This window comes from Ochotona curzoniae, unplaced genomic scaffold (assembly GCF_017591425.1).
Source record: "Ochotona curzoniae isolate NIBS_2020 unplaced genomic scaffold, NIBS_Ocur_1.0 contig_1274, whole genome shotgun sequence".
In the NCBI taxonomy this organism is placed as follows: domain Eukaryota; kingdom Metazoa; phylum Chordata; class Mammalia; order Lagomorpha; family Ochotonidae; genus Ochotona; species Ochotona curzoniae.
In genome coordinates this window covers 215574-232719 of record NW_024465023.1, presented here as the reverse complement: position 1 = coordinate 232719, position 17146 = coordinate 215574, and the positions used below count along the sequence as shown (strand labels likewise).

The 17146-nt window shown below is 42.0% G+C and overlaps 2 protein-coding genes across 2 annotated transcripts in view; one reads left to right on the top strand and one right to left on the bottom strand.

The window, feature by feature from the left end:
* The window catches only part of MOSPD2 (motile sperm domain containing 2), a 52340-nt gene extending 40698 nt beyond the window's left edge, over nt 1-11642 (bottom strand). The window contains exons 1-2 of the mRNA XM_040997369.1: nt 11587-11642; nt 11355-11424 (exon numbers count right to left, since the gene is read on the bottom strand). Of these exons, the coding sequence (XP_040853303.1) occupies nt 11355-11424; nt 11587-11595 (79 nt within the window). The 5' untranslated portion in view covers nt 11596-11642. The remainder of the gene's footprint in view (nt 1-11354; nt 11425-11586) is intronic.
* A 323-nt stretch (nt 11643-11965) lies between these two features.
* FANCB (FA complementation group B) overlaps nt 11966-17146 on the top strand; it is a 30203-nt gene continuing 25022 nt past the window's right edge. Inside the window, exon 1 of the mRNA XM_040997357.1 lies at nt 11966-12099. The gene's annotated coding sequence lies outside the window, so the exon portion shown is untranslated. The remainder of the gene's footprint in view (nt 12100-17146) is intronic.

The following is a 17146-nucleotide window of genomic DNA, read 5'->3' as shown; positions in this document are numbered from 1 at the left end:
GCCTTAGTCATTGGGGTCCCCAGGCAGCAACTACATATCTTAAAATCCCCAGAGTTCGGCCCTGGGGGAAGCCGAGGACTCGTTCACTGCCTTCTGGCAGTGTCTTTGGCGTGAGTCCCAAGCATTGGGTCCGAGCCGGCAGGGGCACCGCCCACAGCCGCCACACTGCAGGGAGCGGCAGTTGCCCCTGTGTTTCCATTCTAAGTCTGTGACAAGACAGGCATATTGGTAACTAGGTTATCCTATACAGACTTAGAGAAATAGCAATAGAGATCACTGTCTTTCCTGATGCTGAGAATCACTCAAAAAATCTCTAAATTAAATAGGATATTTACTATAGGTTTTTAGAAGGCAGCTTTAAGGATTTTGAAATTTCCATTACATTTTCTTCTTTAACTCAACAGTTATTTAGCTATAAAGCTGTTAATCCATGGACTTTTCAGAGGTGTTATTTTAGATTCTAAACATTTGATTTGTTCTTATGTACCTATTCATTGTGACTTTCACCATATATCTGTGTAATAGTGTGAGATTATGGTCTGTATGATCTAATGTCTTCAAAATCTTGTAAGACTTTATGCATTATTATATGGCCAATGTTTGTAAATTTGCAAAAGTACAAATACATGTGTTTACATGTCAGGTAGGAGAGTATGCACTCCTACATATACATACATACTACCTATGCATATGTTTGCTCATTATGGTTGTTCATAATACCCTCTTAAAGATTTCTTGCCTGCTTCTTCTATATATTTTTGAAAATGGACTGTTAAAAATTATTTACCATATTTAGGGGCCTGGTGCAGTGGCCTAGCAACTAAAGTCCTCGCCTTCAACGCACCAGGATCCCATATGGGCGCCTGTTCTGATCCCGGCAGCCCCACTTCCCTTCCAGCTCCCTGCCTGTGGCCCGGGAAGGCAGTGGAGGACGGCCCAAAGCCTTGGGACCCTGCACCCGCGTGGGAGACCCGGAAGAGGCTCCTGGCTCCGGATCAGTGCAGCACCAGATGTTGTACTCACTTGGGGAGTGAATCATCAGATGGAAGATCTTTCTCTCTGTCTCTCCTTCTCTGTGTATATCTGACTTCAAAATAAAAATAAATCTTAAAAAAATGTATTTAACATATTTATAGATCTCTTCAACGTCCCTTATAATTGGGGAAGCTTTTGTTTTATACATTTTGAGACTCTGTTATTGGGTAGTATTGCTATGTTGTTAGTTCCTAATTATATTATCTATTAAAATTTTTCTCTTTTTTTGACCTAAATCATTTGTCTAATGAAGGCACTGCCAAAGCAGGGTTACTTTTGGTTAGCACTGTTTTATACACCTATTTCCACCTCTTTATTTTCATCCTTTCTATATTGAATTTATTTCAGAGTAGTCTCATAGTCTACATCCCATTAAGATTTTAGAAATTTATTCTGACAGTAGATAATGCAAATACCTGTTTAGATTTGTAATCACTACTGGCAGTTTGAAATATATTTTTAAAATATTTATTTCATCTTTTGTTGGAAATAGAAATATTTTCATGTCTTCCTCTGTGTTTTCTAATTATCTCTTTTTTCCTCCTTTCTTGCTTCTTGCTAGAAAAGATAACTTTTTCAACTTTTCTTTTCTCACTCCTCTAATATTTGGAAAATTAAACATTTTATTTGTATTACTTGGTAGTTATCATTATTTTTAAATACTCACATTTAAACACCAAAATTTAGGGGGCTGGTACTGTGGTGCAGCAAGTTGGACTGCTGATTGTAAGGCCAGCATCCCCATGTGATGGTCTGTCCACTTTGAGGCGACTCTTTTTTTTTTTTTATATGTATTTGTTTTTTATTGGAAAGGTAGATTTACAGAAAGAAAAAAGAAACAGACAGAAAGATCTTCCATATACATATTCACTTCCCCAATAGCTGCAACCCCTGGAGCTGAACCAATCTGAAAGCAGCAGCCAGGAGCTTCTTCCAGGTCTCCCACACAATTGCAGCATCCCAAGGCTTTGGGCCGTCCTCTGTTGCTTTCCCAGGCCACAAGCAGGGAGTTGGATGGGAAGTGGAGCACCCAGGACTCAAACTTGTGCATTTATGAATTGTAAGTGCAGAATTGGCGAACTAGCCATGGCGCCAGCCATGTATGTATGTATGAAGCTTCTCATGTCTTTAGTTTCTCTTATATATCTATATTTACTCTATTTTTCTCTAATGACCTGGGTATAAACTTAAATACCTACATAAACCTTAAAAACTGTCCATGACTATCTTATGTCAATTGTGAATATATGTCAGTTTAAGGGGAAATGTGTCAACAAATACGCAAACTGACAAGTACAAAGTAATAATATCAATAAAGTTCTATAAGTATGGTGGTACGTCACAATGTTGATGAAAAAGATACCATCTTTTAATTCCATTCTCTGTGAACTTTTTTGAAGTTTCCCCATATAATGTCAATCTCCACAGTCAACCTAAATTCAGCTAAAAAGTAGTATTCATGAAAAGTTTTAGCAAGGTTTTGGTTCTCCCATTCCTTACAAATCAGTTACAAATCTTTGAGCCCTATGTCATCACCCAGAAATATAAACAAATCAAAATTCTTGGTAGGGATTAAACTTTAAGTAATGAAAAATGATTCACGCACTGTACCATTAATAACACAGATAGGCACGATAAACATGGCCTGTTTCTCATGTAAATTCTTCAAATGACTATGAAAGAAAGCAAATTGGCATCCTGGAAATGACGATGGTAATATACTCTTTAAAGTTGCACATCTCACTAGATATTGAGAGTGAGGATATAGGAAGAATAAATATTAGCATCTTGAGAGATGAGTTCAAACAAACAAATAAATCTTGCCAGGTACTGAAAAAAAAATCATTGCTGAGAATATAGATTCAAAAATAAAAAGGCCTAGGCAGGTGTTTGGTCTAGCAGTTCAGACATTTGTGTCCCTTATTTAGATTTCTGAGCACTTTCCATACTGTCTTCCATAAAGATTGGACTAGTTTACATCCCTACCAATAGTGTATGACCCAGCCATCACACTCCTGAGAAGTTAATGAAACAAAATAACACCAGTATATGAAAGAATTATTTGCACCCCATATTTATTGCAGCTGAATTCACAACAGCTAAGATACGGAATCAACCCAGCGGTCCATTAACTAAACGATGACTGGATTAAAAAATGTACACTATATAGTATATTCCATATATACTATGGAATACCGCCAGCTGTATCAAAGAATGAAATCTGAGGCTGGTGCAGTGTTGTAACACACTAATCCTCTGTCCTGTGTTGCCAGCATTTCATATGGGTGAAGGTTCTAATCCTAGCTATTCTACTTCCGATCTAACTCTCTACCTACCCCTCCTTCAAGTCCTCGGGTCCGCATACCCACATGGGAGGCCTGGAAGATCTCCCTCTTTTTCAAGTATAAATAAATAAATTTTAAATAAAGAATGAATGAAATTCCATTTTTGCAACAAAATGGACGCAACTAGAAATCACTAGGTTTCCTCTCTCCCCTGAGCTCCATGTATACACCTGCTGTCTTGCCTCTCTGAATTTCACTCTTACTAGATTCCTTACACAAGTGGTATCACAAAGCATTTGTCCTTCTATGTCTGGCTATTTCAGTTAGCAAAATGCTCTCTAGTTTTATCTATGTTGTTGCAAATGATGGGATCTCTTTCTGCTTAAAAGACTGTACAGTATTCCATTACGTATATATACACCAGTTTCTTTATTCATTCATCTGCCAAGCTCTTTTAAGGTCTTCTTCTGTTATTCAGATTGCAGCAGCTTTAAAAAGGTTAGCCCTAATAATGTTGAAGATGGAGCTGAATTTTTAAAAATGCAAGTGCCTGTCTGCCAGTCCTGCTTTGAAGGGCTTCCTCCTTTGGGGCAATAACATCTCATTAATTATGAGGACTAATTTGTCATTAGCCACCACACACTCCCCAAAAGACAGCTAGGTACTGCAGGTGCAAGAGAAGTGAGACAAGAGCAGGTACCTTAGGTGATTGAGGACATGGGTACAGAATCTAGACATTCATGCAAATGACTCACTGTATAGTTAAAATTTCCATGTCATTTCTTTCCACTCTTCTTCCTGATGGACAGTTGATAAGGGGAACACCAATTCTCTGTGCCTTTTGCTAGCGGGGTTCAAAACAAAACAAAAAACACCCAAAAGCCTGGAATGTCAAATTCTCGGATGTGGGACATATGAAAAGGACACACAAATACTGCAAATTAAAATGAAAACTAGCCCAATCACTCTATGGAACCAATTCAGCAGTAACGTGTCAAGGTAAACTTTTATCTAGTCTAAGATCTACCCATTTCACTGTTGAGTACAAGGACAAGAGCAGAGGTCCTCAAACTTTCTGATTTCAAGATCCCTAAAAAGCATTTTTATTTCCATGGATTATGCTTATTGGTGCTGAATGTACCAGTTAAGAAAGCTGAGAAAACACATAAGCATGGAATTCACAAGCACGCCCTCTATCAGCTGTCAGAACATGGGATCATTACATGCTATGTAGCCTCTGAGAAACCTTGCTGTATGCTAGTGAGAAACAACAGTGAAAAGAGATAACAATGCTTTGGCATCCTTATGAAAATGGTTTTGGAGGCTGGCTCCATGGCACAGCAAGCTAAGTCTCCAGCTGTGGTGCCAACATCACGTTTGGTCACCAATTTGCAGCCTGCTGGTCCACTTCAGATCCAGTTCGCTGCCTGGGAAAGCAGCAAAGGATGGCTTAAGTCCTTGGTCCCCTGCACACACATGGGAAACTTGAAAAAAAGCTCCTGGCTCCAGCTGCAAAGCAGCACAGCTCACACAGTTTTGGCCATTTGGGCAAGTGACCAAACGGACAGAAGATCTTTCTGTCTCTACTTCTCTTCTCTTTTTAACTCACTCTGCCTTTCAAATTTAAAAAAAAAATCTTTAATGCTAAGTAAAACAATAGTTTTGACCTCTCAAACTCCTTAAAATATACCTTGAGATTAACTTCCTAGAGCAATTCTTATATACGGACACCAGAGATTGTAAGAATGTTCACAGTGGCATTGTACATGATACAAAAAGCAAGAGACAACCTTAGCAGGTACATTCTATGAACTAAAATAGAGCCATACGAAGAATGGCTTACACTTATCCAAGTGCTTGACAGTATGAATTGAGTAACAGCATCAGCTCATGTTGAAGTATATTCAGCTTTTATGTAATGTTCAGGAGAAGCAAAGCCTAGTAAAGTGCTGGTGAGCAATCCATCAGAGCTTGAAGACTGATGAGAACAAGAGAATTTAAAAACACAGAATAACAGTTCAAGCCCTAACTGCTCCACCTCTGATCCAGTTCCCTGCAACGCTCCTAGGACCAGGGTCCAGCCCTGGCCATTGCAGCAATTTGGGAAGTGAATCATGAGATGGAGTATCTTTAACTTTAAATAACGATTAAATAAATCTAAAAAAAAAAAAAAAAAAAAGCACAAAAGGTCCAGCACAGTGGCCTAGTGGCTAAAGTCCTCACCTTGAACACGCCAGGATCCCATATGGGTGCCGGCTCTAATCCCAGCAGCTCCACTTCCTATCCAGCTCCCTGCTTGTGGCCTGGGAAAGCAGTCGAAGATGGTCCAAAGCCTTGGGACCCTACACCCGTGCGGGATACCTGAAAGAAGTTCCTGGATCCTGGCTTCGGATCGGCATAGCACTGGCCATTGCGGACACTTGGGGAGTGATTCATCGGATGGAAGATATTCCTCTCTGTCTCTCCTCCTCTCTGTATAACTGACTTTTTAATGAAAATGAAACAACTCTTACAAAAAAAATTTTTTTAATTTTAAAAAGCACAAAGAAAACAAAAAGGGTTTTTAAAAAGTATATGGGTATTTATTCTATATTTTATTCATATTTATATAGTCCACATAGAAAAAATGAAAAACAAAATAAGCCAAACAAATTGAAAAGACTAGGGAATAAATCACTGGGTGAGAAACTAATCACTTCACAGCAACATTAGAAACCACAAAGGAGAGTTTGGCGTGGTAGCGTAAGGGTCCAAGTCCTCACTCAAAGCCTTGGAACCCTGCACCCACATGGGAGACCCAGAGGAAGCTCCTGGCTCCTGGCTTCAGATCAGTTCAGCTCCAGTCATTGCGGCCAGTTGGGAAGTGAACCACTGTATACAAGATCCTCTTCTCTGACTCTCCTCCTCTCTGTATATCTGACTTTCTAATAAAAATAGATAAATCTTAAAAAAAAAAAAAGAAAGAAAGAAAGCACAAAGGAATGAAAAAGTGGCATAAATAAGAAAGGCCCATAGCAATATCAAAAATGCCATAGCAACACGAGTTCTACTTAAAAATGGACATATGAGGAATGTACCCTTACCAGCAAGCAAACATAAACTAAAATGAAAGGCCATCAATTAAGAAATGAGGTCACAAAATCTGAATAAGAATGAGGGAAAGCTAACTCTTCTACAGGCTAGCAAAAAGAAATATCACCACAGCACCTATGGAGGAAGTCCAGCACACAGCATCAACCACCTTCAAATCACACACACACTACTGAAACCAAGAATTCAAGTTTCACTCATGAATCTTGAGGAAATAACCTTAAATACTGCACCAGGGCCCGGAGTCACAGTCTAGTGGGTAAAGTCTTCATGTTGAGCGCGCCGGGATCCCACATGGGTGCCAGTTCTAATTCCAGCAGCCCTGCTTCCCATCCAGCTCCCCACTTGTGGCCTGGGAAAGCAGTCAAGGACAGTCCAAAGCCTTGGGACCCTGCACCCGCGTGGGAGACCCAGATGAAGCTCCTGGCTCCTGCTCAGCTCAGCTCCAACCATTATGGCCACTTGGGGACTGAATGATTGGACAGAAAATCTTTCTCTCTGTCCCTCCTCCTCTCTGTAGATCTCACTTTCCAATAAAAACAAATAAATCTTTTAAAAATATATTGCACCAAAAAAATGGCATTAACTGCACACTGAAATGAATCTAGATGTCTACAAAGAGACTATCTGAGATAAACAGTAAGAACATTTTTATTTAGGAATTGAATCTTCAAATAGTAATATTCAATCTCATTTCATAAACTTCGGGAAATAATATCATATCAATGTAAAATATCACACAATTACATACAGTGTGGACTTTCACGTTTGTTTTTGTAAATGTACAGACAAAAAGTGAAAAAAAAGTCTTCATTACCTCTGAACAGCCACATTATGGGGAGGGGAGGAGGGCAACCAACCAAATTCTTTTATATGAATTCATATGCTTGTAAAGCCAGACAATCATCTAAAATAACAAAAGCCATAGATCTCCATGGCTCACTGTGCTCACACGGCTATAAACATATCCCTTTGTGTGCAAGGCTCTCGCTGCTATAATCCCACTGATTTTAGGAAAATGTCCTTTCTTCCTTAATGCTTACTGAAGTGGACTTTCTACTGCGTGCCAACACGCTCTTGTAGCATCTCACCTCAGTGCCTTAGCCTGCATCCCCTTCTCTACCTGGCCAAGGTCTCTTATCTTTGCAACTGCATGAAAAACAGCACTTTCTCTAAGTCAGTTGTAACCCTGATCAGATGGTATTTCTCATTGTCTAACTCCTGCAGAAAATCTTTTAAGACTGTCTTACTCTGGCCCAGCGCAGTGGCCTAGCGGCTAAAAGTCCTTGCCTTGCACGCACCAGGATCCCATATGGGCGCCGGTTCTAATCCCAGCAGCTCCACTTCCCATCCGGCTCCCTGCTTGTGGCCTGGGAAGGCAGTCGAGGATGGCCCAAAGCCTTGGGACCCTGCACCTGCATGGGAGACCCGGAAGAAGTTCCTGGATCCTGGGTTTCGATTGGCACAGTACTGGCCATTGCGGTCACTTGGGGAGTGAATCATCAGACGGAAGATCTTCCTCTCTGTCTCTCCTCCTCTCTGTATATCTGACTTTCCAATAAAAATAAAATCTTAAAAAAAAAAAAGACTGTCTTACTATAATTTGTATTCATTTTAAGGCTTAGCCTCTACTAGACTGTAAGAGGGCTCTCTCCTGTTTTACTTCTTTCCCTTCATCCTGAGACACTGCTTCCCAGAATTAAAGATGTTGTACACTTGAGGAAATGAACAAATTCTTATCCTATGAGATCAGTTTTAGACATGAGGAAGAGGAAGGAAAAAATGTGGAAAATGGTTTTCATTTGGGACTCAGCCTGGTCCTTTTCATTAGAAACAATGAGAAAGCAATTATCACCATTATGCACTTACTATGTCTTTTACTTTTTTACTTGCTAAAAGTATCTCCATAATTGGTCACTTTCTGTGGACAAAGAAATGTGCTTGGAATTCCCAAGAATCTACTTCTAAGCAAATTTCCAAAGTACAGTTAGTGCTTGAAGTGATAATCTTGCAGATAATACTCTTCTTTAGGAAAAAAACCATGTTTGCTTAAGTCTGCTTTAAGCCTCTTATGAAACCAGACACTGTTAAAAAGTGAAAGAGGAAGAAGGAGAGTAGGTAGGTTAAAAAAACATGAGCTAATTTCTAAAAAACAAACCTAAATGAAAAAACAAACAACAACCAAAAACCCCTTTTTACCTCTTTCCAACTCCCCCTTTATCTGACGCAGTGGATCAACCAACTGAACATGTGTATGGTGAGAAAGGTTTCTCTATTTCATTTCCATGTAAGTGTTTACATTAATATTCACCATGCTATGTGTCTAATCTATACACATGAGTTCCTATATACCTATGTGTACACTTGAGGACAAACATACTTGCTGCCACACAGCACTTGCATGGGAATACATCATGAGGACTGTTCTTCACTAGACTTTTGTGGAAGAGGATAGCCTCTTAGGAGAGTCCTTAATATAAAATTGACCTAAACTTCTTGTCTATCTATTTAAGGAGTGGTATAGTCATTCAGTGCATATGTATTGGGAACTGTGCTTGGCATACACAGGTGACTAAGACACACAAGGCCTCTGCCCTTAATTTCTACAGGTTGCTATGGAACATATATACATCTACTGGATAAAACAAAAAATAAACTAACAAATGAACAAGAAAATCGCAGCTTATGCTAAGAATTATAAAGGAGGGAAAATAAAGCAAAGAAGCTATCTTATAATCACAGAAAGTCTTTCAAATATATTCAAACCTTGAAAAGAAAAACCAATCTATCCATGCACAGCAATGGTGGAAAAGCCTTTAAGGGCTAGAGAAGGGGAAAGCTCCCAAGATGGAAGCAGACTCATTTCTGTCTTAAGAATATGGATGAGGCAGTGTAGCTAGTCATGTTTTTCAAATCATGGGTCACGGTTCTGATTGTGATGTCAATTTTGTGGATCACTGGATCTTTTAAAGAGAAATTCAATTTTAAAAAATCAGAGAGTCACAAGTTTTCAGAACACATGTTCCTTCATAAATTTTGGCCTCACTTTGGGGAGGGTGTGCATGTGTGTACTGGGGAGCAAAGTAAATTCTGTCTCATTGTGTGCAGTAGTCTGATGTGTACAAAAATGGAGGGGTTTGGCTTTACCTCATAAGTGACCACGAAGAGTTGAGAACTTTTTCAAGGCACCAAGATGGGGAGCAACATGATCTAACTGACTACTCGTTGTCACAAGATTAATCTAGTTAAATTTACTAACACCAGGGATTTTGAGCAAATCACTTAATCTCTCTAGATTTCACTAACTTCACTTTAAAAATGAAATAGTGACAGAAGATAACCTTGAAGATCTTGTTTCTTGCTACAGTTCTGACAATATTTTGTGTCTTCCCTTGGTCACAAGTAAATCACTTTTGGAGACTTACTAGTTCATTATGTCTATTCCTCGGTTACTGCTTAAAATCTTCACAATATAGGGCGGGGGAGAGGTGGCTGACAATATGGCATACTACGCAAAGCCACTGCTTGCAGTGCCCCCAAACCACAGGGTAACCAGTTCGAGTTCTGGCTGCTCTACTTCTGCTCCAGGTCCCTGCTAATGACCTTGGAAAAGCAACAGAGGATGGCCCAATTGCTTGGACCTCTGCCACCCACAAGGGAGACCCAGGAAGCTCTAGGTTCCTGGCTTCAGCCTGGTCCAGCTGCCGCCATTGCAGCCATTTGGGAGGAATGAACCAGCAGATGGAAGAGCTCTCCCTTGGTCTCTTCTTCCTTTTCCCTGTAATTCTGGCTTTGAAAGAAATAAATTGTAAAAAAAAAAAAAAAAAAAGGTATAAATCCTGTAACTCTAAGTGTTACACTTCTGTAGAAACCATGTATGAATTCTGTGTTTGCTGGAACAGAGTGATGTTATTAGAAATGAGATCTCTAGGCTAAAAGTGAATCAAGTGCTTTTGCAACTCTCTGATGCAAAGTTTGGGGTGTGAAGAAAATTGGCAAGGAGATATGAAAAGACTTACTGACCAGGCTATTTGGAACAGATTTGCTTATTTGTTCTAGGTCATCAACTGATGTATAATCTAGGACAGTTCAAAATTACAGGGAGCCTCTGCCAAGCATTGAAGTCAAGATGTGGAAGTTTAAACTCCTTTTACAGAAACCAAAATGACTACCGAGGTGAAGCATTCATTGAATGCGTGTTGTATGAGGATAGCACCCAACAGTTTAATTTTTATAATTTTGTTGTGTGCATTTTGCATATATGGAAAGAAGCACAGAATAAACAAACAAGCTATTCAATGCCAGGGTCAGGGTAGATTCATTCTTAAGGTAGGCAACTTATAGCTCTCTTCTTAATTCTGCATTTCTGGTAACTTACCCTGCACGCTTTTAACAATGACTATACAAGTATTAAACCATCGGTTAAGTACTTGACAACTAAGTGCCTGTGACATCTAGACACAGATCAAGTAGTAAATCAAAACTGAGTTCACAGGTGCATCAATCCTTGTGAGATGAACATGTTTCAGCACTGGAGGCCCTATGCTGCAGCTGGCAGGCTGGGTTGTCTGAAGAGGAATCAGGTGAAAGAACCCAGAACTCTGCATGGCTGAGCTAAGTACTTGTCAAGTTTGCAGGTTCCTTTTGTCTAGTGCAGCTAGTGAAAGGCCAGCCCAGGAACCGTACAAAGGGTTGGTAGAAAGCCAGCGATTCCCCACTTAGAAGAACCCGGCCGAGGAAGAGGGCATCAGGAGTACCACCTGTGTGCCTACTTGGTGCGGTGCGGCACGGAGAGGAAACCCTCTGAAGTACGCTGAGCATCCCGCCTGGGGCGGACCGAAGGGTCCCCCAACAGCTGCCACAGACACCCACACAACCCCTGGCAAAGTTGGAGGGGGGATGCTCGGTGCACACCTTCCTCACCCGCGACAGTGCAGTACCCACCTGTCACGTACTCAGCTTCGAACCTCCTTCGGGTCTCGGAGATGAGCCTGGCTTTGATCTGTGCGTGATTCTGGATGGGAGAATGACGGGACGTTAACAAGGACGCGTACCCGCCCCCGCTTACCAAGCTTACCCTCAGCCCAGCCCACCTGCACCTGGCGCACGGCCGCCTGGGCCTCAGAAGCGTCCTCTGGGCCCAGGCCGGCCAGCGCCTGAGTGCTCCGCTCCTCACCTCGGCCATGGCCGCACTCAAGGACGTGACTGCCTCCGCTTTCGCCGTCGTCACTCCCACCGCCGCCGCCCCGGTATCTCATCACCCGCCAGTCCCGCCCGGAGGTAGACAGAGGAGGGCGGGAGGGGGGCGGTCGCGTGACACCTGCGAGCGGACGGAAGTGCCACGGCGCCGCCCAATCCGATGAGGCCGCTTGGCTCTGGTGGCGGGACCGAGCGCTCAGCCGGAGTCCCATTGGCTTCTCGCCGGGGACACGCCCCAGGACGCGCCCCGCACTGCCGTCCCGCCCCCGCCGGCCCCGCCGCACTCCGCCCTCAGCCTTGCACAAGCCTCGGCCGAGGCCCGCCTCCTCGGCCGCCGGGGCCGCCGGCGCTGACGGTCGGCTCCCCACCCCCGCCACGTTCCGCGCAGTCTCTGACCTGGCGTCGCTGTGCGTGGTGCGCTGGCGGGAGCTTTGCAGGCGCGCGGCGCTGCGTCCGAGCTGCGTGTGGGGAACCAGGCGGTTTGGTGGAGGTAAGATGCGGCCGGCGCGGCTTTGCTCCCCGGTACTTGATGGAGAGGGCAGCCTCGCTGGGGTTGGTCCCCTGCCCCTGCGTTCCGGAAGAGCGGGAAGAGGCTTGGATCTTGCAGGGAGCGATAGGGGGATTCTAAGTCCTTGCTATATTGGGGAGTTGTTTTGCTGGAAACAATCATTCCTTCAAACATCTTTGCAACATCTTTTACAGCTTGAGTCAAAGTTTAAAAATGAAGTGGCTTTTTTCTGTTTAGTGATCGGCTTTCCGACCTGAGAGAGCAATTCTGACCAGCCCCTCCCCCACCAGGGGACCGTTGGCAAGGTGTGGGTGTGCGAGGTGCTGCTAGGCCGCAGGAGTCACCTGCCATGCTCGGGACACATTGTATCTGTTAACCCCAGCCCGGAAGGCGCCGTGGAGTGCAGAGGCTGAGGAAGATTTAGCTTAAGAAAATACTGTAACCAATCTTTGGTTCGACTGTTAGAAAGTGATAGTAGAAAGGAAAAGATTGTTACCCTTGTTGATAGTGCAAAGATACTGAAAGGGAACTTGGTAACACAACCCCCCCACCCCACCCCCGCTGATGTAGAACAGAGGATTAAGCCACTGCTTCCAACATCAGCATCCAATTTGGGTACAGGTTGAAGTCCTGAATGCCCCACTTCCCATCCAGCTCCCTGCTAATGCCCCTGGGAAGCAGTGGAGGTTGGCCCAAGTACCTGGGCTTCTACACCCACGTGGCAGAGTGGTGTCAAACTCTCCCTTGCACTGTCTAACTCTGCCTTTCCATAAATAAACAAAATCTTTATAAAATCTGATCTCCATGTTTCTGTTAGCTGTAGCCAGCCATGATAGTGTGGCAATTTAGTAAACATCGCAGGCATTTTTATGTTTACACTTTGTGGGGAAAAAATGGTTTGAATATAATCATTACAAATATTCAGACTTAAGTGAAGTGTCTCTCCGCCTCCACCCCTTGAGCTTCCTGTCCAAACAAAGCTCACTGGGAATGTGGTGCGGACTCTGCACTTCCACTCCATCCAAGAGCACTGTCCTGGCGCAAAGTGGCAGTGTGGGCCTGGTGTATCACACGTTGTCTGTAGGCCTGCAAGAAAACACTAAAACTTGCAGCCTCAGTTTCCGAGTCTGTGAAATGGGAAGATAATATTGCCTACAGTGTAAGGCTGTAAGAGAAAGAAGTGGTTGGAGTAATACCTGTACTATTCCCAGAGACAGCGCTCAGGCAATGGAGCTGTTACAGAGAAGCAGAAAGCACATCATTCTCTTTTGCTTCATGTAAACTAATACAGCATATACTTGTCTTCAGTTTAATTAGTTTTTTATTGATTTTGAAATCTGGTCATCATGATAGATATATAGGTAGATAAATGTCAACCATACATTTCACCCTTTTTCTATTACACAGCATAGTGAATATTCTGGAGCAATGTCCTTGATTATTAAATACTGTCAAGTAGATCTTTATCTTTCAATTGTGTGATTTCTCTTTTTGAAATCTTTCAGTGGTTTCTCATTGCTAGGAGGAAATTGTTACAAGTCCTGAAGTATGGTGAAGCGTTCTTGAACCTAATGTTCCCTGGCTCTCGACCTCCAGCGAGGTCTCCCCCTCCACCCAGGGGCGTTGCCGTCTGTTAGACCATGTTGGGAAAGGGAGAGCTTTTCTGGGTAGGTCCCAGCAAAGAATTTCTACCTGTATAGGGAGAAAAGTTTTACCAGCAGACATTTGCCTTAGACTGGCAGTGTTGTGCATGTTAGAAAAGGAGCATCTATTGGGCCTTTGTCCACAAGATTTTGCTCAGTGTTAGTGAGGTTCAGGAGAGGTAAGGTGTCTCGATTCTGCTTTCTTTCCCTCCAAAGATGCTTTCTGTTGTTCACAATCAATTAGGGTTCCTCTAGACTGCTCTTCTATTTCATGTGCAACTTTGATAGTGCTCTTCTGGAGTCTTCCTGAAGCACACTGAAAGTTTGTTTCAAGATTCCTGGAATTCATAGTGCCCTAATAAATTCATTAGCATTTAAAGGGAACTTCCTGATTATTGGGTAGGAAGGTCAGTAGATAAGAGTGCCTGAGGATGATAGTACCTTGTCAGCCTACTGCGTTTACATTAGCATTTATATTTTTCTAGTATATATGTCCACAAATATTCCATTTTCATATGTAAAGTAGATATACAGTGGAGCTTGATGTATGATAAGACATCAAAGAGCAGGAAAGGTCAAATTCTGTGATAAAGTGAATCTGAGTTACTGTTCTCTGCAGCCACTGGTGTAATGGGACAGAGCCTTGTGTCCTGAGCATCAGGGGCTGACTAATCAGCATTGCTTATGCTGGATTGAGAACCTTAGATTGGATCTTAGCTCGCCTTGCTTCCAGATAACCTTTCTGTTAAAACTGAGTGCCTCCTAGAGCAGACATTTGGCTTGTTGCTTAAGTTGCCACTTGGGATACTGCATCCCATATGTGGAGGTCTGATTTCAGTCTCAGCTATGTGCAGCTGGAGGCCAGGGGATGGTGGCTCGAGCCCTGGGATCCCTGCCACCTGCGTGGCATGGCAGGCCTGGGTGCTGGGCTCTCAGTTTCCACCTAGCCCAGCCTGGCTGCTGAGGATGTTTGGCAAGTGAACCAGGGGGTGGAAATTTTGTCTCTTTTTATTTAAAATGAAAATGCATGCATTAAACAAAGACTAAATAAATGCCTCTTATTCTAAAGGTCTGCAAGTTTTGTGAACATATGCTAAGAACTTTTAAAATAGATAATTCAGTGAGAGTATTTAAGATCTACTTTCATGGCAATTAAAATACAGTAAAGCTACAAGAAATTGAAATTTAATTCATTTTAGTAAATTAGACTTAACATGGAACAAATCCATTACAATTAAAATAAAAGGAGATTGGTGCATCAGTAGCAAATATAGCCAGTATACACATGAGTATGTAAGTTCGGTAAACCAGGGGGTGACAAGAAGTATGTGGAAAATAAATACGTTTATATATTAATGGTATCTAATTTGTTAAACTTTAAATGCCATCTATTTTGAAAATGTGCAGGTGTTTGCAATAATATTTGGGTATTAGATAACTTTTCACATAATAGTCCTGTGTAGTTCCAGGGCTATGTGAATGAATCCGTGAGAATATGTTTACATTTTGGCCCAGAGGGTACTCAAAGGAGTTAGGGTGAGAACTTGGTAACAGGGTTTTGAACACCATGCTGAGCTTTACAGCCATGGTCCACAACCTTTCTGCACAGTTTTTTCTCTTCACAGCACCTGGCTTTCTAGGTGATCATTAAAGGTTCCCAGATCTCTTGAGAAAGGCGCGGGGCATGCCAGGGCTCCGGATGAGCAGAAACTGACAGAGTCACGTGTGTGTTTTACAATAGTAGATGGGGTAGCAGAATTAATCAAATGAAGGAGAGAGGGACCAGAACAAAGAGCCTAATGAAGAAGTTTTTGTTTGTTTGTTTGTTTGTTTTATGAAGAAGTTTTTACCTCAGCCTCAACTATAGTCGTGACAAACAGAACAGAGTTGAAAAGCATTTCTAGCTTGGGGAACTTGATAATATTATGAAAATAGCACTGCATTATATGTGTGTATTGAAATATCAGCTTGTGCCTCCTAGATGTAAATGATTCTGTATCAAATAAAAACTACAAGGCAAAGAATAGTATAAGTGCCTGATTTTCCTGAGGCCCAACTATTGGATAGATTTTCCTTAATCGTATCGCACTCAAGTTATTGGTCAATGAACTTAGTTGTGACATTGAGTATTAAAGCAATGGAATCCTTTCAGAGTTTGTAGGTTGTTTTGGTTGTTTCTAATACTTAGAATTCTGACAACCTTTGAGAAGGCAGGAAAAGAAAAAGAACTCTTTTTGCATTTTTGTTTTTAATATTGTTTACATAGTTGACATGGTGCGGAGGGTCAGGCATGGAGGCAGGTGGACGGGACAGATGTTTCAGTTCTTTTTTACCTCCTGTGTCCACTGGGTATATAAACCTAAGAAACCTGACACGTCTGAGGGAAACTTGAAATACGTTGTTAGTTAATAGACTTTCATGTAATGTATGTTTGTTTTCTTTAAATTCTAGTTTCACAAAAACATTTGACTTACCTACTTTTCTTTATGGATGAAGTAAAACTATCTGTGGTGCTTATTGTCTCTGATCTTGGTATTCAATCGTTGCCCACTACAAGCCAATAAGAGAGTGATTTGTCCTAGTTTTGCACTTAGGTAGTGTAGCTCCAGGTACTTCAGGTGCTGGTCATGAAACTCAATAACATCAGTTCAGTTCTTGGAGCGAGTGCCACAGGATCTTGGCTTGGTTCCCCATACTGGCGGAACATACTACAGGCAACTCTTGGGACAGTTCTGCATCCTAAGATGTGTTAGTTGCCTATCAGAAATTAAACATTGCATCTGTACTGAACATGGACACCCTTTTTGGGGGAGGTAGGGACAGCTATCTGTAGCATTTACATTGCAACAGTTATTAGCACTAATGTAGAGAGGTGATTCAAGTTATACAGAACAAGGTACGTAGGTTACAGTGGTTGGTCCCTCAGTATGTGTGGGAGAACAGTTTCAGAACTCTTCTTAGATACTAAAATCCCTCTTAGAAAACAGTGTGGATGCACAACTTCCCCTATACTTTAAAGCAGCTCTAGCTTACTTGTAACACCTGAGACAACATACATGCTATAGAATTAGTTGTACCATATCACAGTCATCACGAGAAGTCTGTATGGTTAGAACAGATATGAATTTTTTTCTGAATGTTTTCAGTCAGTGGTTGGTTGACTCTATAGATATAGAATCCACAGATAAGGAAGGCCAAGTGTATGTATGTGAACCTTCTGCCATTTTAGGGAAGAAACTTGAGCATTTACAAATTTGGATGTTTGTAGGGGGACTGGAACCAATATTCCACAAATACGAAGGGACAACTATACTCCAAAATTTAGCAGCTTGTAATAAGACAAATTTATGGCCTTCCCACTTCTGAAGGTCTGGAATTTGGGGACA